Source organism: Diadema setosum, chromosome 4, assembly GCF_964275005.1.
Source record: "Diadema setosum chromosome 4, eeDiaSeto1, whole genome shotgun sequence".
In the NCBI taxonomy this organism is placed as follows: Eukaryota; Metazoa; Echinodermata; class Echinoidea; order Diadematoida; family Diadematidae; genus Diadema; species Diadema setosum.
In genome coordinates, this window is record NC_092688.1 from 17733332 (window position 1) to 17755728 (window position 22397).

Below are 22397 nucleotides of genomic sequence, written 5' to 3' on the forward strand. Positions count from 1 at the left end.
TTGACAAAAAAAAAAAAGGAGCTAAAGACAGACAGAAAACTTAAAAGAGAGAGAGAGAGAGAGAGAAAGAATTAGAGAGAGAGAAAAAAAAAGATATAGAGAAGGGAGGCGACAATCCCGTGCAAAAGAGGTAATTATCGGACATGGATTGACAGGGCAGGCAGTCCTTAATGATGCGTGATGATGATGTGGAGTCCCTATATTCTCATCCAGCCGGGCAAACAAGAGTTGATGGATGCGTTGAGTGGGAGGCGTATCACCGATGACATATTCCGCCAGATTTATCTCAACTAGACCCTTTTCCCTTCCCCCCCCCCCTTCCATTCCATGTACCATCCTTGTCCGCAAAAAAGCCGGGCACTCGTTCTCTCGACGAAAAACGTGTTAAATGCTTGGACAGGCGTAATTTGGCTGAATTTCGTCGGAGGAGTTGGGTAAACAGGGACTCGATTCCTGACAGGAAGTGCAGCTCGCAGCGCAGGAAGCTGCTATTGTTGCCACGGCGATATAACTCTCTGACCTAATAGAGGGCCAAGACCCCATGAGGGAAGGGGGAGGGGGGTAGAGGGGAACAGGTGGGAGAGGCAGTAATGGCCAGGAGTAACCACACCGCGGTGTTGTTCTCCTTCCCCAAGGGGACAAAGTCTCACCCTCTTCTATAATAGCAGCAATTTCCACATGACAAAAGTGAGACGTACAATGGAACGCAAAACAAAAGCAAAGAAAGGGAAGGAGGAAAAAGAGAAATGGTTGAAAATGTACAAAAAAAAAAACCTTTGCTTTTTTTCTTCTAAGTCTCTATTTTTTTTTCACCAAAGTTTTCTGCCTGCCGCAAAACGAAACAGACACTCTTACGAGCGCACGCCTGTTACTCCCGAAGACGGTGTCAGTTGTCCTGCCGGGAGGTGCAGAACACGGGCTGCGGGTAACTCAACACCAACCTCCTCCCAATGAAATAATGATTTGTTAAAGCCGTCATGCTTTGGTTTCTGGCAATAGGAAGCAGCAGGGAGAGAGCCGGCCAGAGGAGGAGGGAGAGGGAGACAGCGGGGAATGGGAGAAAGAGAGAGAAAAAGAGAGACAGTTCTGCTGGGGATACTGAAAATAATTCATTTTCAACTGCTGCTGGATGGTTGCCCTTTCGGGCAGCTCATTGGCACACGGCCGGCTGCGTTGGCTTATGCCTCAATCAATACGATTTCTCCCCAAACGCCTTCCTTTCCATAGGCAGCACAGACAATAGATCCCCCTCCCCACCCCCCCCCCCCCCCCAACACCCAGCAGCACACAGCATCATTCTCACTTCTTACCCACTCTCCTTCTGTATGAGAGTCATACAAGCAATGTATACTTGTACTCAACACTGCAGGAATGAAATATTCTGGCACTGGATGGTAAATGAGCAGTTATCCATTCACGTCAAATGTTACAAACTTGAATTATTCTCTGTTCAGCTTCAGAGGAATTCTCCCTCAACTCGAGGCCCCCTTGGCCAAACATCGGCAAACAATCAAATTGGCCCAATTTCAGTTACATCCATTTCACACACACATACACACACTCCAAGATGAAGCATATATTAGCATAATTACTCCTCTTACGTGAGTTTTTTTCTTTGTTGTAAAGGCACTCATACAAACACTCCACACTGCTTAATTGTATCTTTTCTGGAGGCAATTCATTAAATATCTGAGGCTCACAAATTTCTTTGTTCATTTTTCATCCCTCCCCCCACCCAGCTCAAAGACACATTGGAAATCAGAAGTCTTACAACAACCTCACTCTACCCCCATGTCATCTGCATAATCACCCCCTGTAGGGTCAAAATACAATTCATTACATATTTGCATCATGATGACTTTCAAGTAGTTAAGACAATAAACATATTGCCAAAGTGTGGTAGTTAAAAATCAAAATCAGAAACAATTCTAAATATGGAATTTTCAGACAGATCCATACAAATTTGAAATTTAGCCCTTGAAAGGCACCATTTGCTTTCACATTCAGCAAATCACACAAAATACATTTTGACAATTTGCACTTAAATTTCCTATTTTTGCAAGTGTAGAAGCTCAAACGCATCAAATTAGCCTTTGAATACTTAATTTTTTCATCACATTCTACGTAGGTGCTTTTCGTCAGAGCTGAATATGATGACATTCAAGAAGTGACATTTGATTCCTCTAAAAATGTCAGAGGCACCTAACTAGATGCTAGAGGCAGAATGTAAATATAGAAAAGCAACACTTACACTTTAGTTTGGAACATGATATGGACATGAATTCAACTCCTGCACACATGGGTAAACAATGCGAAGTTATCTATCCCAACAGTTGAAAGAAGGGATGAAAGAGAGTATAGGCCTGAGTGCCAGTCTGCACCACAGATCGGTATATAGCCCCATTTTGACAGGATCTATTTCCCACCTCGCCTTGAGTGAACGACCAAAAATTTGAATGATCTTTCAGATGAGTATTCTATACGTAGTCAAAGGGATTCAACTTAAAAGACTGGATTCAGGCCCTGGAATTTTCAGTTGGGTTAAGGTTGAGTGAGGTCGGAGATGAGGTTGTTGTAATTATGTTGTGTAAGAGAAAATGTACTGAGAGGATAACAAATAAAGGTTGGGCCAGATTTCAATACATGACACTTTGCTGATACAAGACATAGAGGGAGAGAAATGAAGAGTACACGAGGTAGCGATATTCATGAATATTCCTTATATTCAAACACTGTTACAGGACCTCAGGGCTGACATAGAGGTGATAAGAAATGTCAAACTAAAGCCATTTGACTCCTAAAAGTGAAGACAGGTGCTAGCAGAAGGAGCTGGCAGGCATCACATCAGGAATGGAGAGAAGACCCATGGATTCGCTAAGACCAATCAGTACATAACACATTTCCTATATACTTTTTTCCCCTCTTGTACTTTTTCCCCTTTCTCCTCATCTCCTCCCCCCCCCCCCCCATGATATCTCTCTTAAGGCATCTCTCATTTCTTCTTAATGCATGTGTTGGGGCGTGAACCATTAACCATCACTTGTATTGATCGCATTTTCCCCTCCATCACGTCCCGATAAGAGTTTCGGTGCTCCGTGAGGGTAGACAAATATTTTTCGCTCCCTTCAACCCTGGTCCGCTGTCCGTTTCTGCTTCTCTGGCCATCTTCCCTTCCCCCCCCCCCCCCTCCATCTCTCCATCTCTCCATCTCTCTCTCCCAAGCAACATGTCTGCACAAGGCTTGAAGATGCTCCTTTAGTCAGACAACCAATTACCGTAAAATATCACACCATCATGTCATGCCATCCATGGATCAGGTGCATAGGACAAACACGCCAAAATGAATAAGGAATAGCATCAAATTGATTTCTTGTGCCGAAAGTGCAGTGCCAATGTTCTCTTACACTGAGAGAGGACGACGGAACAAGAAGCAAAAATATCGAGTATCGCTCTACAAGTGACCATTAATCTGCCACTTTTGACGGAAAATTTCTCTACAACTCCAAAGACACTGAGTGTACATCAGGCATGCTTGTACGGATGGCAGCTTCACTTTGGGGGACGTATTCTGATATCACGTCAACGGTGGGTAGAAAATAGTCCCCTCAGTTGATGACACAAACAAAGCTTCATGGAGAACTGCACTCACTGTCTAGACTGGCAGAATGACCTAGGCTGACGACCTGGGCTTCCGACTGGATGACTCCTGCATAGATTCTCCTCCACTTCATTAGGGGTGCACGAACCGGATGCACAATCTTTCACAGTGTGGCGCTTTCTGTCTGTCTGTCTGTCTGTCAGTATGTCACTCTTTTTTTTTTCTCTAATATGATATGAACAGAACCTACAACAAACATACGCATTCGGGTGGAGAAGCCAGTCAAAGTTTATGGTGAAACGCTCCATGTTTCCTCCTCACGAAATCTCCTGAAGGTTTTGTTTTGTTTCAACAGACAGATTTACATTCTGATTGTGGCTAAATCCAATTGGTAGACTCCAGCAAATGAATCCAAAACGTTTGATAAAAACAACCTTCCACCTTGAAAATTCTTATATTGTGAAGTGTTCGACACATCCTTGGGACTGCTTGGATTCTCCAGGCTGTTAAAAGATGAACGACACTGATGAGTTCCACTCGGCTGGCCATGAATCAAACATGCAATGTGACATGCTTCCAAGCAGCTCATCCTTCTTCAGCCCTGACAAACCCATGTTCGCTTGGACACCAGGCACCAAACTCACCAAATCCCGGGGACCAGACCCCACACACTAGCTGAAACCTGGAGACACGACCCTGAAAAGCATTTGCTTGTAATTGAGGTACCCAGTCTTCCTTTGAAACAAGAGCTCATCAAAAAATGATGGCTCTAATTAGTTTGATGGCCCCAACAGCAGCTCAGCATCCACTGATGATTACCCTAGCTGGTGCATCATGAGTGTGCATATAAAAAGAGTGCAACAAATTGATGTGCCATCTTTCATGCATATATAGGTACTGAAGCTGGTGTCAGTGTCAAAGTACTGCAAATCAGTGACCCATCAAGCAGCATTATTCCTCATCACATTCCTTCATCCAAGCTACTTTTCATTTCTTAGGAAACCCTGGTATCTTTCCTCCTCCTCTACCTGGCCCAATTCTTCTCCTTTCTAATCATTGTTTGTTTGTTTTCTATCCTCCATCCCGAAAACTTCTCACTTTCTTTAAGAATCAAAATAATGTTGCTCTCAGATCTTGTGTAAAACTCTCCATGAGATGCATACAGGGAATACAGCTAATTTTCCAGGAATCTGGTAACTCAGGCTAGAAATTGGAATCAAGCAACGGCACATTTTCTTTGCCAGGTTTGTATGTAAGGCTTGTGTTTGCAACATGCAGTTGTACCTGCAATATCTTTGAACACCTAAATAACAGAGGTTCTTGGATTCAAGAACAAAAGAAAAAAAGAAAGACTGTCTTGGTGGGAACTGTTAGCCTTAGTTCAATCAAGTGATGTCTCTTGCACAACACATGCATCATATCAGGAAATGATATCCACAGCTTTGCAAGGACGAAATTATAACCTGTTCACATCTATCCAGTATAAGAACGTCACAATACCAATTAGGAAGAAGCTATGAGACTGCCGTAGTGGGTTAGTGGGCCATCCCTGGCCTAGGAGTACGATATCCCCCCCCCCCCCACCGCATGACCCTAAACCTTGTCAGCATGACAAACACCTTTAGCCCCATCCTTACAAATGACCTATTCCTCGTAGAACCACTAATTCTTCACTGCATATTGCCCGGAGTCTGCAGGTAAAATACCACAGTTCAATACATTCCCTAGAGTCCTCGCCGTGGCTACCCTTTCCCGTTCAGTTTTTAGTAAACAGTACAGAGGGAAAGAAATATGCCGTGATTGCTTGGTGATGGCGCATTAGGGGGCTGACGAGAGAGTACGGGTGGCTGCCAAAAAGTGCAAGGGGACGTCCTTTTTCCGATGACCGATCGCTGATTCTATTATCCAGCGAGCGTGGTTGACGGGAAGCATTGCCCGTTGCTGATCTGCCACGAGATGCGGCGAAATGCGGCGCTTCTTGCTTCGTCGGACACTCTCATCACAAAATCGCTGCAATCTGCGAAGGGAACTGTCTCCATTTTGGGGAGAAATGAGTTTTCGGATGACGAACCAGGTGTGATGGGAATGCTTGCCTTATCCTCACAGAACCTAGTGTGTCAACTTCATACAGCCTGCCCCCTTAAAACATACAAAAACACATCTTTACATAGGAGCTGTTCTGACAGAAAAATATATCAATCACAATTTACTGTCTGAGCTTTGGTAAGACAATGAAGTCATACGCTTTTGTATGCACAATCAATCAAAAAGTTAAAACACAATAAATGAAGCTGTAAGCAGACAACAAAAGAAAATAAAACCTTTTCCATGAACCCGACCCTGCCCCTCCAAAAAGAACAGACAATGTGCCATCCTACCTTTACCATTTCTTGACACTTTAACACAGAATTCTATAACCAAAACTCCTGCCTCTTCTACCTACTGACTCAACAGGAGGAGGAGGAGGGGAATTTGGGGTGGGGGAGGGGATGGGAAAGAGGGGAACGATGATTCCCAGGATATTACCACAGGAGGTCTTGTGGCGAAGCGTGCTGCCAATCCTGCTCCGGGAATGAAAAATTCATTATCCTCAAACACGCACGGACACGTAGTCATCTCAGTTCATCAGGCATTAATTAGGAGTAATGAATCTATGCGGAGAGTGTCTCTCTCCCCCCTATACAACCACTCCATCATCACCATCATCTCAGCAGCCACAAAACACATCACAATTCACCTTGATCATCTGCGTTTGTTTTCCTCGCTGGGTTCTCCCCACCCCCATCTCCTCCGCCATTCATCTTTTATTCATTCGCTGCTGCTGCTGGTGCTACTGTGTTTCTTGCTGGCACCCATCTTTCCCTGCTCTTCTGACTGACCCGTAAAATTACTGGTCGCATGCTAGCCCGGGGGCTCACCTTGTTCATTACCCCACAATTAATCGCAGCCTTGGAATGATAATGTTGCGCTCCCGCAGGATGCTAATCAGTGTCCAAATGGTTTAATTGCTCAATCTCTGGGCTAAAGCCCAATTAAGACATCAATGGCAAATTGGGCAATGTCATTGCTAAGAGTGGCTCTGCGGTGGGATGATGCGAACCAACTTTGTGTGGCATAGAAGCAGGTTGGGGGAGGGGTGAGGAAAGAATATGCAATAGTACAGTTGATTCATCGTGTCTTCATGTCTTCATGAAAATAACAGTTTCTCTTTACATCATTGTATCAAGCAATTTGAGATCATCATAGCATTGAAGAATTGGAGGAGGGACAGAACACTCTGATAAGATTTTGTTGCACTGTAAACAGAGAGGTGCACAAGCACTGGACACACTGACTCTTTGCCATAACATTGGTAGCCGTTCGGCTCAGTAAGCATATGCTCGCTGGGTTTATTGCACGCCGATCAATACCCAAAAATTGATTGGCCTGGCTGGCACAAAGCAAAGCAGCCACATGATCACCAGACAAATTTTCACAAAATGACGATTGATCAGTCACGAAATCAGATATGACAACCGTTACTCCACAGAGCATTGAAAATCTATTCTTCCCGGAATGGTTGCATCTTGCTTGTCATCTAAAACTTCTGCTGGTTTTTTTTCCCTTGTTCTTACATTTCATTTATCTGTTTGAGGAGGAGGTATTCAGATATTATTTTTCTGTTTCATAAACACATATATCTAAGACATTTCTCATGATTCAACTAGCACCTCTTTCAATGGTTTTCCACACAACACACACACACACACATGATATTGATTGAGAGCCTCCAGTCAAAGTACAAGAAGACACTGGAGATGCATTCTGAGATGCATCCACAATTCGCTGTCATCTGTGTCTATTTATGCCACCCCCTTTGCTCATATACTTCTTCTATTTGTATCCCTTTCACACGTTTCACCGACCTACCCTCCAAGCTTTCAAAGCACAGAACCTCGGGGAGTATCAATCACTTCTTTCCATTCATCGATGGCCTTCCATTTTTCCCCCTTTTCCATATCCTTCCTTTTCTCTCCAAAGACTTCCCTTCTCGCTCTCTTTCTCTCCTATCCACTTCGATATCTTCTTCTTACCCCCTCTGAGAGCTAAATATCTCTACCTTCCTTTGAATGTATGTATGCAAAGGTAGCGTTACACTTTAAGAGGATGCATTCTGCATGGCCTGCATCAATACTTTCTTTTTCTTTTTCTTTTCTGACAAGAAATTTTGATACTGCTCATTCTCCAAAGATGCATCTGGGTGACACCCTTTGAGGTGTTGACAATCCATCCAAGGGCGACACTGAAACAGACGAATCACCATGCACCCCCCCCCCCTTTTTTTTTTTGAGCTGGAGGGCAGGGTGGGGCACAAAGAGAGGAGGCCAATTACATAATTGACAGCCATATTCTCATTTCACAATAATCATCAACAAATACCCAAGGAGACCTACTAATCCAGAGTGTCAGTTCCCTTTTCTTAGTATCTCCTGTGAGTTGATCTTGGATTTTAATGGGGGCAATTATGCATCAATGCCAGATAAGTAACAGATTGTCCACTGCATGGAACACTGACCAATTTCATTGCTATTCATCCCCTTTGTAGTATCCGAGCAATCATGTTTTGAATACTGCCACTGGTTTCGGTTTGGCTACAACTCTCATACAGGAAAATGCCGTAGGTTGCGTGTGGTTGCCCATTCTGTTTTGAGGGGAGGTTTTGTTCAGCACGTAACAGTTCCCCCCACCTTACAGGAAAATGCCAAGATGCCAGATTATATTGCCCTCTTTCCTTCAGGCTCTGTCATGACAGAACAGAAAAAACAACAACAATGAAAAATTGGATGGGATATCAGCACAGACTCTGTGCACACAGAGTCACGGAGATCTCAAGAAGGATCGCTGACTGCACATGTAGGTCATTAAAATGCACTCCAATCTGTACGAAGAAAACTGCGCAACAATCACCAGCGACTTTTCAGAGCACTTTGGCTCCAGTGCGATTAAATCTGGAAAAGCAGATGGCGAGGTCATCACTGTAAGAATGAAGACATCTGAATAAGCAGCTTAGCTGGTGGCTTGGAAGACAAGTTGACACTGCACTTCAGTTTGACGTTTCAACTCGGTGATGCGCAGCTATGAGATTTATTGAGCACTGGTGTCAACGAGAGAGATAACAGATAGCATCTTTGGGACATCACCTCTCAGATATTTGCACTCCACACCTCCCTAACACCATTCATTACGGTGACGGGAAGCGATGGATGCGGGGGTCGTAAAGTCCACACAATGCCAAGTCATGCTGCATCGTGGCAGTGGCCATTTTGTCGGTGAGTGTGGCAGGAAGCCCCTAAAACTTGTAGTCTCTTTCCTCAACAAACTTGGTAAAAAAAAATGGACAGCAGCAACAGATCAAGAGAGAGAGGTGAAACGATTGTGGGCAGACCACCAGAGGATACACGCAACCTTCGTGCCACATTCAACATGTCATACGTTCCAGCAACCTGCACCTCACAGTGGTTACCACTCTGCACAGCACACCTTTTCCTCTTTTCAACTCTCTCACTGCCATAGCAATTTGTTTGTGTGTGATGTCAATGACACAATGAGATTGTGATCATCAGAGGGTTAAAGGGAAGCCAGTCAACACACAGACTAAAAGCACAGCACATGTCAAAGGCACTTACCGGGTCATCCTGGTCACTTTCGCTGTCGCACTGTAGATGGAAGAAGGAAAGAAGGAGACAAGAAACTTTGATGTTAGAATGCTTTAGTCTGAGACACAAGATTAATTACTTCAACAAGTTAATCAAATGTGCAACACACCTAACAGCAAAAACACTGTAGTGTGTTTATAGGTATTTGGTTGTCATACACAAACATTACACTGCGTGTGACTACAGGAAAAACCGTATTATGACAAGGTCGCCCAGAACATCAATCGTACCTCATTATAATTGGTACCTTGTTGCAAATGTACTGAAAAAGAGGCCTGCTAAGAACGACTATGGGCAATCGGGACAGCCAAATACACCTCATCAAAAGCGGTACCTCATTGTGCACGAGCTTGTTATGATGGGTTTCCCTGCAGCAGTTTTGGGAGGCTTGCAGTAACTGTTTAAAAACCAAAGACCACAATACTTATAAAATCAAATAATGTGGTTCATTTTTTCACACAATAATACAATAACCCTAACTGGCTATCACGTGTTATTATTACTTCTCCATGCTACTTAATATGCTTTGCATTTTCATTTCACATGCTATGTGTTCTTTTTTCCCGATTGACTGCAACTTTACAATTATTTTTTTTTCTCCAGAAAGCATAAAGACTAAGAATAATAGTGGATTAAAGAGCACTTTACATCTCTATCAACCAAGTGAACACATGGGTTTGAAAGTACTACATACAGGGGAAAGAACAAAGTCGTTGGGACTGGCAGTCCTCTTCTGTGGTAAGGAAATTTCATTAAAGCCAAACAAAGAAAGAATATAAAGATATGCAGAAAATAATTTGGGACCTAAATTTACACTTCTTTGTAATCAAATTTCATTACACCAGTGTTTGTCATATTCGGAGTGCACTGTAGTTCTATTTGACGGAACCAATTCCCACTTGCTGGGAAGGGGAGAGTGGGGCACATAGTCGCATTAGTGTAAGATGGAGAAATAGGGAGTTTATACCTTAAAACAGAACAAACCTCATGTAATTTATAAGTGTCTCTTCATTGACCAAGTTAAGAATTTATCCCCATTTCCTGCCCCAATTATACTGTCTAGATATACGACCAGTCCAATCCAAACCCTATGAACACTTCCCAGCTTTATAGTCTCATATCCTTTTATCAACAAGACCATCAAACCTCCAATGAAACTTCCATTCAGAACCCAACCATCTTTGTTATTACTTTGGTTAATCTCTACTCAATAGTTAATCCTTCCCTTTGTCCTCAATCAAGTCTAAGTAAATTCAGACCAACTGTGTTTACAATTCCCACCACCAGTCCCTTACACAGTACTGTTCAATGAACCTATAATCCCCACATCATAGACCCTCTCCTACTAATCTCTTAACTTCTATTCATGTCCCTATATATCTTATGCTTCTGGAGTTGAGGAATCAATCTTACTCCGGCCCCGACTCTGTTCGGTCATGTGCCAAGAAGGAGTGGAACAGTATTCTTTATATATACTACCAACAATATTCCCTCGTCAGTATTATGCACCATTCTGGAATTCCTGATCATTATATCTAATAAACTAAATTGTATGTCTTGGAACCACCACCTTGTCTCCTGCATTAACTAATGTTCGACTGTGGCTTGACATCATACTGTATACTATAGTTAAGAGTGCACACCACGCTACCGACACCATAAAACTGGCACTCTTACATTGGTAGCAGCGGTAAACTGGGGCCTTCGCTTCCCGCTCGGAGATCGAACTTGTGAGTTCATCTTTCTACATTATATCAACATTGCTGCCCTGGTGTTTTTGGAGAATCCTGTTTCACACCTTTACCTTGTGAGCTGCCGGATTCCATTGCATTTCTCGTGGGCAATGGTCAGCTCCTAAAAACTGTGGACGAGTGGACGCTTTGCTGTTTGTGACTTTACCATATACATATGCATACAGAACTCAAGTTTCTACATTGCGTTGTGGATGCCTGCACGCTTCCTCTACCAGTTTCTATGACATCATTTATACCTGCACTACCTCTGCCCTCTTCTTTATCTTGGAACGTCCATCGCTAGTGGCCTGCCCAGTTATATCTACTTTGTCATCGTATCCTGTGCTGGTGTGTGCTGTCTCATCCTATCTGATGATCCTACCCTATTTCATCTTCTTCTGTCTCGCTGACGGCCTGTCTTCAGCTCATTGGCGGATCTACCTGGTCAGGATCTCCGCTATAACCTCCATATCTTTTATCAGACGGCGTCCATGTTGGATCCTTCTACACGTGTCCTCCAGATTCTCTACATCCCTGCATAATAATTCCAGTTCTTAATGGTTGCAGCTAAGTTCACTGATTGAGTTAATTTTTTTTTTTAATTTGGGACTCTGAACACTATCATTCCCACCCCCTCGTTTGCATTCAAATTGCATGGAATTTTCTTGAACCATATTATGTTGATCCCTTAAATCAATTTATTTACACAACACACTGTGTTGTAGATACACTTAATAATTGGAACATTTTTTTTTCTTGAATTCCGTAAGGTAACGTGGCCTGATTGACATTTTTGTGTTACCATTGTGTAAATAACGTTTAGATATTTTTTTTTTTTTGCCATCTTATTTGTCGTTGGTGTTCTTATCTTTAGTTGACTGTTTTTCCTCTCATTGTTACTCTAGACATTTGGTTATATCAATTCTGTACATTGATATTCCTTCTTTTCCACATACTTTTTTTTCAACACAATGTATTCTTCCCGGGATCATAATTACTCTCGAGATCGATCTCACAGTTTTCGATCCCATTCACCCTCCTATCATTCCTATCGCTCCCCCTATCACTCCCGTTCTCCCTCCCCGGAGCGCCATTCATCCTACTCCCATTCTCGTTCACACTATCGCCCTCGTTCTCCTTCTCATGACTATAGTTCTTCCTATTCCCGACATCAACGCTATCACTCGCGTTCTCCTTCCCCTGATCATTACTCTAACTACTCTAACCACTCCATCTCTTCAACCAGTCGGTATGGTTACGATCATTGTTATGATGATTCAAGTCATTATCGATATGGCCCCCATACATTCTCTCCAACCTCCACCAGACTTCATTCTTCACCTCCACCTCCACATGATACCTCCGGTGTAAGAAAGCTTTCTTCTCCACCCCCGCCTCCTTCTCCTGGTGGTCATTACAAAGGTGGCCATGACGATTTACCTGTATCTTCATCTTTTCCTTCAACAATAGACAGAGGTCATAATCCATCCCCTCCCTTATCTCCATCACCAGCTGTACCGATTGAAGTAGCTTCACCTCCTTCATCGGCATCAGCATGTGCCGATTCATCGTCAATTTCATCTCCTCCCTCTCCTCCCGCTCCTCCAACTAACGTTTCCTCCTTTTGTAGTGTTCTGTTAAAACATGGTGTACGCCTTCATCAGGCTCAGCACCAGAATCTAATCATCCGGCAGGTCACTGCCTGGATCCGTTCTGGATATGTACCCCCAAAATCGGCCATCCCTCATTACGAGGAATGCTTGTTCAAGTTCCGGCATCAGTTTGAGCGTTTCGTAATTCGTGATGGATTGTTGTGTCGGCGGAAGAGACATCCCTCTGGGATAATGATAGAACAGATTGTCATACCCTATTCTGTGATCCCTATTGTCCTGACTGTCATGCATACTTCCATGTCAGCTTTTCACTTTGGTACAGCCAAGACAATTGAGCTTATCGAAGGGCTCTGCTACTGGCATGGGATGCGCAAAGACATTGCGGACCTCTGCTCTCACTGTGAGGCCTGTAATTCATATCGCACCTCAGTTTTTCCACCTCCCTCACTACCACAAACATGTGCAGTGATTTCCCACCCCTCACCCCCATCTCCCCCAACTCCAATCCGATCTCTGAAGTGTACTCTTCCCATCTCTAGCCCACTTTCCCCTCTTTCGATTGACTGCGACATTCCTCCCCTTGCCTCTGACTCCGACGCCCCTACATCATCCTCCACTGGGACTGATTCGGACAGTTCCACCCCTTTCTCCACCTCTTCTCCTCCTGATTTGCCCGACTACCAACCCCCTCTTCAAGCTCACTGTACTGTTTCCTCGCAAACCCACACATTTCAGCCTTTTCCCCCATCTCTGCCCCATTCTCACTATCCTCAGCCGTCGCCCAGCCACTTCACGAATTGGGACTCTGTGGTCCCCTCTCACATGTCCATTGCCTCATCACACCTCTTTTACAATCCACACGCTGTGATCCATGCCGATAGTGTTCGGACACACGGCAGTCAGCTTCCTAATCCCCCAACTGATTATGATCCATCATAATTTATGATGTCATATTTGCAACAGGATGTAATGAAGCCTGTTTTTTTCTTTTACTTCCAAATTCAAATTTCAGAATTCTCATTAATTATTTACGCATAATCGAACATTTATGGCAAGTCTCCTTATTCCTTCCGCTTCCTGGGCACTTAAATTCCTATTTTTTAGTAGTGAAACTTTGTTTTTAATGTCATCTCTATTTTATACCTTCTTTCTGTACTTTCAATGATATTTTGCTCACTCATCCCCGTCCCACATGGCTGTTCATTCATTTTTCTGCATTGTCCATACTTTTCCTTTTTTCCTTCTCACTCTCTGTCACGTTCAATTGCCCCTTTCTTGACCGTCTTATAACCCGATTTCTGCTTCTTCCTCAACAATAATGTCAGTTTAACTTCTGATGTAAATTTGTAGCATTATTTGGTATTTAGGTTTTTCATTGTTAGCATGTGTATTGTGTTTTATTTCTGAAAGAATTTTTTAACATGGTTAATAAGTGTTTTTACTTTTTGGCATAAATTTCTTAGTTAAGTATGGTTGTAACTTTTGATTTTTTTTTTTTGTGAGAAATGTTGTTTTTCTGATCAATTGCTTTTGTATGGAAAAAAAAAAGAAAAAATTGTACCATTAGTATACTTGTTGCAGTCTAGATATATATGCACATTTTCACCACATATAAATTTCCTGTTGTTTGCCCAACTTTTTCTTATACATAATATTATTATCTACAAAATTTGAATTACTCTTGATGCCAGATATCTTTTTACATGTTGTTCATCAACATCATTAATTACAAGTTTCTTTCATGGTGCATTTCAAAGACACCAACTCTGTATAATTTAGGTCATTTAATCTAATTGCTTCATTCTCCTTTCTCCTCTGTCTGTTCCTCTTCTTAAGTGTTTTTTTTTTTTTTATCATACTGTTCATTTTTCAACATATTTGCTGTGCACAAGACTAGATGTATGCAATTCGGTGTATTCTTCTAGTTTGTAGTTTTGTCATTTATATTAAGTGTTTTTTTAACATATGGTAATATAATTTTTGTCAATTCTTGGATCTCTGATTGTTCTTTGAGTTTCACATACAGTTTGTGGATTATGATGATCTCTTATTTTCCTATCCCTTCTATTTCCATTCTAAAATTAATGTATATTGTTACCTCGGTATGTATTGGTCACTATTCTATGTGTAGGCCATGCTGTTTTTCCTACACCTCTCAAGACAATGATATGTCCCCTGGAAAATAGGTTTCTTTGGTGATTTTTTTTTTTAATACCTCATCTGCAAGATTTATGTACACATCAATCTTCTTTTTAATTATTTCACTAATTTGTTAATTATTAATATGCTACTCAATTTGATTATGTTTTGTGTAGCAATCATTTCTATTATGTTTATATGTCAACAGTGTTTTTTTAAGTTTTTTTTCTCTCCGTAAATGTATTAGAATTTCTTCTTTTGTCAATCGTTTGAACTCTTTAAATATTGCAGTATATAATTATGAAACGAGGACGTTTCTTTTTGAAAGATTGGACGAATGTAAGATGGAGAAATAGGGAGTTTATACCTTAAAACAGAACAAACCTCATGTAATTTATAAGTGTCTCTTCATTGACCAAGTTAAGAATTTATCCCCATTTCCTGCCCCAATTATACTGTCTAGATATACGACCAGTCCAATCCAAACCCTATGAACACTTCCCAGCTTTATAGTCTCATATCCTTTTATCAACAAGACCATCAAACCTCCAATGAAACTTCCATTCAGAACCCAACCATCTTTGTTATTACTTTGGTTAATCTCTACTCAATAGTTAATCCTTCCCTTTGTCCTCAATCAAGTCTAAGTAAATTCAGACCAACTGTGTTTACAATTCCCACCACCAGTCCCTTACACAGTACTGTTCAATGAACCTATAATCCCCACATCATAGACCCTCTCCTACTAATCTCTTAACTTCTATTCATGTCCCTATATATCTTATGCTTCTGGAGTTGAGGAATCAATCTTACTCCGGCCCCGACTCTGTTCGGTCATGTGCCAAGAAGGAGTGGAACAGTATTCTTTATATATACTACCAACAATATTCCCTCGTCAGTATTATGCACCATTCTGGAATTCCTGATCATTATATCTAATAAACTAAATTGTATGTCTTGGAACCACCACCTTGTCTCCTGCATTAACTAATGTTCGACTGTGGCTTGACATCATACTGTATACTATAGTTAAGAGTGCACACCACGCTACCGACACCATAAAACTAGCACTCTTACATTAGCTTGAAAATTCTACCCAGTGACTACTGGGTAGAATGTCATCATCTCGACATGTGGAAACTCATATCTCCAGGATGTTATTTCATACATAGCATCAGTGAAATAGGACTGGGACACCAAATCTCACCATTTGTGGCCATGTGTATTTTTTCATAATATTCAAATCATAGCGTCAATTATATGTTACATGGATAAGTTAAATTTTCAATATGACTTCAAAGGTGTCTATTGCTTTCTATGATAAGTGAGATATGTAGATCTCAAAAATTATTACAGAATACTTCATATCATTTTCATAGCATTGGAAGTTGATATCATGGCAAATATACATGTGCATATTTTCTTCTTCTTTTTCCAAGCAACTTCGAATCATAATCAAACCTGCATGGTTACCAAAAACTTCATAATAGGAACCATAGAAAGGGGAATAGAAATAACACACAAACAGCATGATACGATATCTCGAAAACTATGCTCACACTCGCAAGAGAAATCGCATCCCGGAGTACAAAGGCAATATTTCTCTATATAGTATGATACCCTGCCTGCTATAACAATGTAAGGCCCACACGACACCAGCGATTCACGCCTCTCTCATTGGTAAAGGCTGTATGATATGTAGATGCATGACTTCCCGCTTCAAGGGCTTTTATCGCTGCTTTTCACTTCTTAAGGAGAAAGGGGAAGGAGAAACAGAAAGAGAGACAGACAAACAGACATAAAAGAGTGACATATAGACAATGACAGAGAGAGAGAGAGAGAGAGAGAGAGAAGAAGAGAGAGATAGAGAAAGAGAGAGGGAGAGATACCAAGAGAGATGCCGTAATACAAAGGGGAGAATATGACTAATTTCTGCTACTTCTGCATCGCAGAATCCTTGAAAATAAAATCTGCTGTCGCTTCACTTTGGTCAACTGTTCACTTGCCTTTGCTACCGGTGCACTTCATAAAAATTGTGGGGGGGGGGGGGAATGGTACGTTTTCGTTCCCTCTGTTATTTCATCTTCTCTGATTTCTATAGCTTACAATTTCACCGCAGAATATGAGCTAATCCTGACCTTGCAGCCATTATACAACACATGACTGCCAAGGCACGCATTCCAAACACAAAGACACAGCATGGATTCTACACGAATTTCCTCTTTTTCAATCCCTGTGTATATGTCTATGTGTATATGTGTGTGTGTGTGTCTTTCTCTCTGTGTCTTCGTCTTCTCCATTGGTTGCCATGGAAACTGTATTTAAAGATACTCCAAGGCGTGGCGTGCAATTACCTTCCAAAAGTGATTACAAATGAGCAGGATCTGCTGTGCGCTGCCAAGGAGCAGAAGGGAGCAACGCCAAGGGAAGAGTTGGGGGAAGAGAGCCGCGGTAATGAGAGGTTTAATGTTTCGCTGTAATGGATGCGCCCTGACAAATGTATTAACAGCTATAATTTCGCAGCCACATTAGCACGCGAGATTCGAAGGTGGGGGTGTGGAGGTGGGTTGGTGGGCGAAGCTATACTTCACACCGCAGCTCACTTAGCAGGTGGCTTATTAGCCCCTGAGAAACAAAACCCCAGCACACTGCATTAACTGAAACCAATCCAGACTTCTACATTACCGGCTACCTTACAGGTTATGGCACTCCACCGTAAGGCATCATAAGGGGGGGGGGGGGGGTGGAAGTTAATGACACCAATGTCGTAATCGTGACACATTAGGTTCACATACACCCACGTTCTGGGCCCCAGTCCAACAGGTGCATGAGAAAATAAGTGATGATTGTGGAAATGCATAGAAAATGAAAGGGCCTTTTTACTATTTACAACCCTACCCTACTTTTCTCATTGCAAACTAAGAGATAAAGGCTAAAAATTTGCCAACAGTCAAGAGTAATACACATGATTATTAATAGATGGAATACGGAAAGCTTAAAAAAAAAAAGAAAGATCAACAACATGACTGAATTTCATTCATGCTTCATTGTTACTCTCTCTCTCTCTAACTATCTCTTTCCTCAACTCTCTTCTTCTTCTTGGTTTTTGGAAGTTCTAGACTTCAGATGGTTTGAAATTAAATCTATAATACTGTACGAGCTGAAATTTTCGCGGTGGTTTTATTTTCGCCAATTTCGCGAATCGCCTTTGAATCGCGAAAATAACAACACGCGAAAATAACAACGCGCAAATAAGTAAGTTCAGTTAGACCCTCGCAACCGCGAAATTAACAACACGCGAAAATGTCCTCGAAGGACCAATTCGCGAAAATATCTGTACGCGAAAATTTCAGCTTGTACAGTAAACAGGAATTCAACTCCCTAAATACCAAAAGAAATAGAGGGTTCAAGACAACTCCTGACTAAGCCTTACAAAATATCTAATATAACTCCATAGCAAGTGGTGTTGACTCCACAAAAATTTAAGAACATACTACGTTAATATGACCAAGACATGAATATGATTGAAAGAAATATTGCAATGAATGCCATACTCATTAACATTGAAGCCACATGAATGGTCGAGCCAAAAAAAAACAAAAACAGACCACTGTGACAAAAAAGGCTATTGATATGTGAATTATTCTTGTTGTTACCCCCCCCCCCCCAAAGCACATGAATGATCATGATTTCTAGCTGGGGGTAAAATGAAAATTAGATGCTTGTACGCCAGAGCGATAATGCACAATAATTGCGCAAAATTAGATGCAATGAATCCCTAATTAGCTTTCTTGATTCAATCTAAAACTAATTCATGTCGCGCGCGAATGAAAACCAACAAGTTTTGCGAGCACAAACTAAGCCAAATTAGCAAGCTAATGAAATGTCTGCATCGAACCCTTCAATTAGCTCATCTCAAAATGCCTAAAGAATCTATTGAAACCTTCCCAGGGGGCACGTGTTTGTGTCTGTCCTCTTAGCCAGCGGCAGCAATAACTTCCACATTAACTCAATTAGCCTCTTGCCTAACGAGTTAAATTGCCAGTAATTGCAGCCTGTTAGGCCATCTCAATATCTGCAACAACAGTGGCAATGCAAAAAAAAATTTCCCATTATTAAAAGAGAAATTATGATAGTGTCAGCACACATGTGTACATGATTGCATGTTTGTGACTGTGTGTGTGCTGTTGTTGTTGTTTTTTTGTATGTGTGTGTACCTATATTGAGCATGGTCAAACAGATCTAATCAGCACTTTTAGCGAGGAAAAAAAAATCCCAGTTGTTCCTGTTAATCATTAGCAACATGGGAAACACACTTTCATCAATTCTGTCTCTAAGCATCCATGTCCTTCCCACTAAGATTAACCCTTTTCCTATAAGATTTGTGAAATCCCCACAGACTTGCAGCACCCATCAGCTAAAACATAGGCATAGACTAACATGTACTTTGGGTATGCAGGTGCACACTTTTCGCTATAATCAACAAAAACAGAAACAATGAGAGGTATAGGCCTATGAATACAACTTCCATGCAGTAGTAGTTGTAGTATTGTTGTTATTGTTGTTGTAATACAATAGTAGTAGTAGTAAAGTAGTAGTAGTAGTAGTAGTAGTAGTAGTAGTAGTAGTAGTAGTAGTAGTAGTAATAGTAATAGTAGTAGTAGTAGTAGTAGTAGTAGCAGCATTAGTAGTAGTAGTACTCTCTAAAAAATTTCGAGTGAATAATTCACTCCTCGCAAGGAGTGAATAAAATTTCACTCGATTAAGAGTGACTTTCACTCGTTGTCGAGTGAATTTCACTCTTGTAACGAGTGAAATTTGTGTGAAACCTATTCGCCGAGTGAATTCCGAGTGAAAATTAAGCCGAGTGAATTCCGAGTGAATACATAATTAAGCGCATTTGGCTAGGCCAATAGGAATTGAGAATTCCCTTGTCATGTGTTTACTCTAAGCCAATCACCAGCCGCAATTTCCCCTGGCTTGGGCGCGGGCATGGTTTACCTGAAGAGCGACGCGTCGCCTGTGCGTGGACTGTGTGCAATTGCGTGCATGCTGTGTGTGTGCTAGCTGTGCGTGTATTATGCATAGGATCACAGATTTACGTGCGTGTGGTATTCGTGAGAATCAGAGCCTAGCTGGATGTCGTGATGGACGTGAGAAAATTTCTGTCTTCAAATTGAGTGGGGCGGAGATATCATTCACATTTTTGAAGGTAAGCAAACCATAAAAGATCGATCTAATTATAACTTGTTGAGTTTTTCCAGTATTACGGGCTAGTCTAACGTTATACCTCTCCGTAAACGAACATGTAAGTTACCTTACGAATAACCCCGGGCCCGGGGCTTTCCTTATACACAGTTAGCTATGGGGCTGGTCGAAGAACACCTTACGAACAGCTAGTTGTAGAATCCGAGGCCGAAACTCAACTGGTGGGTGTTGGGATGTAATAATACGTTGAGTCTTTAATTGTACACGTTGGGATCTAGGGCTTGAACTATTCACGGACTATGTAAAGTCTTTAACATTTTTAGAAACTAATTTTCAAACAAAATAGACCAGTTAATTTGAGTTCTGATTTCAAAAAAAAAATGAGTGATGAGTGAAACGTTGGTCGTTAGTCATTGAATTGACTTTGTACAAGCATATACTTATCACACAGAGATTAATGTAGTCGAGTGTAAATAAAGATAGAACTTATATATACTATAACTGTTACTAAGCTGTGCTAAAGCAAGCGCCTAGCGCTAGACACGTACTCTACATTGCTATTGTTGAGTTGACAGCCGAATCACTGACACTGTGTTGCCAGATGAGATGGTGATCTCGATCAGTACGGTAATGAAAAATGGTGAAATTTGGTGATTTATGATTATTTTGTTCATTATATACACTGTATGTAGTAAAAAGGACTTTTATTTGCCACTACATTCGAGTATCCAAACAGCTGGGAGAATATACTAGTACCACGTACACTCCCACGTCATGTGTGGTGATCATCTACTACTGTACTACTAGGTAAGAAGTACGATGCGTGTACTGTTCGTGTTAAGTGTTGGTCTACTGTGACATCACACTTCTAGCTGAAGATCAGCGTGCTCATCACACGTCATGGAGATCGATCCCCCTTGTAGCAGACGATGACGGGTACTATGTTTCAACATTGTTTTTTATGAAAGTTACAGGTGACCTTATTAGGTATTGAAATTTGGCAGAGATCATCTTTGGGTCTTTCTAACGTTAAATATGCTGATGTAGCTAAAAAAGTAATTAGGCCTACTAGCTTTTGTATTGGTGCTCACTTAGTATTTGTGTGGACAAAACAACTGCATATTGTCTTGTGGAAATGATCGAGTTCTAAATCCATTTCTGAACCTTGTGTTTTCATACTTTCCTCTAGCTTTAGATACATGACAGCTCTTTGGGAGTGGTGGTGATTTACAGGAACTCGGTGTAGGGGTCATCATTTGGAGCACAAAGACGGATATTGATAGCTGTACAGTCTCTGTCACACGAAGAGGGTGCAGATCACCAGATTGCAAAGTACCAGATGTGGTCAACGACTAGCCATTGAATTCAGGGTTGATGAATGCTGGAAACACCGGGCCAACATCAGCGAAGGAGCCTCTGAGATATGGACTTCCATTGCACTAACCCTGCTGTAAGCTATTCTGTTGTTTTTCACGATGATTAATGAAGGGAGACTAGTTTGAAATTGATTGACATTTATTTTACATTCTAGAGTCTCAGTAATTACATAAGAGGCTACATTAAGAGACTGAATGCTTGGTTGGTTTTATTTTGTTTGAAGAAATGATTTTCAAGATACTTCATGGAGCAGTTTTGGAGCTGTCCTTCCCTCTGAAAATGGATTTCTTGACAGGTTAGTACTTGTATTTAAGAAAAAATGTGTACTGGGTACTTGCCGTATCGACAGAAGTGAAAACCATGTTATGGTCAGTCTTGAGTTGTGTAAGTAGAGCTGTTGCTTATGTCAAATACGTATGTTGAATGATTTTGCACTTCAAGTTTATAATGTAAACTAGAGGGACCTACTGTCCTCATGCCATTTGTATGATTCATAAAACCATTAAATTTTACTTATTTGCCCAGGAATTCAACACACACACATCACTTCAAGGGGGAGGAGATACTTCAAAAGCTGAGGGAAGGAGTTCTGACTGTTCCGAGGAGACATCTGCACATCCAGATCATTGTAGCATATTTATTGTTGAAAATGGAAGCAGAAAACTGTACAGCGTAAGTTCAATTATTTAAGATATTATTATTATAATTATTGAAAATTGGTCTGGAATACCAGTTTCCCATTGTCATGTCTTGTACTACATTTCCATCCAATATATAACAATGTAATTTGCCTGTTCATTTTTTTTAAATTGTCTTCTCAAGTATAGAGAACAACAGACTAAAATTTGCCCCCCCCCCCCAAAAAAAAAAGAAAGAAAGAAAGAAAGAAAGAAAGTAGAAGGGACCGGTAAGTATAACATTGTTAATGAAGTGATGGTTATAGATTTAAAAATAAAGACTGATATACTTGTATGAAACATGTAAACAGAGTTAACGTACAAGACTCCACGCTGACTTATTTTCTAGCTTGGTA

The 22397-nt window shown here is 41.3% G+C and overlaps 1 protein-coding gene across 1 annotated transcript in view; it reads right to left on the reverse strand.

The window, feature by feature from the left end:
* The window catches only part of LOC140227660 (uncharacterized), a 332196-nt gene that overhangs the window by 101815 nt on the left and 207984 nt on the right, over positions 1-22397 (reverse strand). The window contains exon 5 of the mRNA XM_072308076.1: positions 9265-9294. Within this exon, the coding sequence (XP_072164177.1) occupies positions 9265-9294 (30 nt within the window). The remainder of the gene's footprint in view (positions 1-9264; positions 9295-22397) is intronic.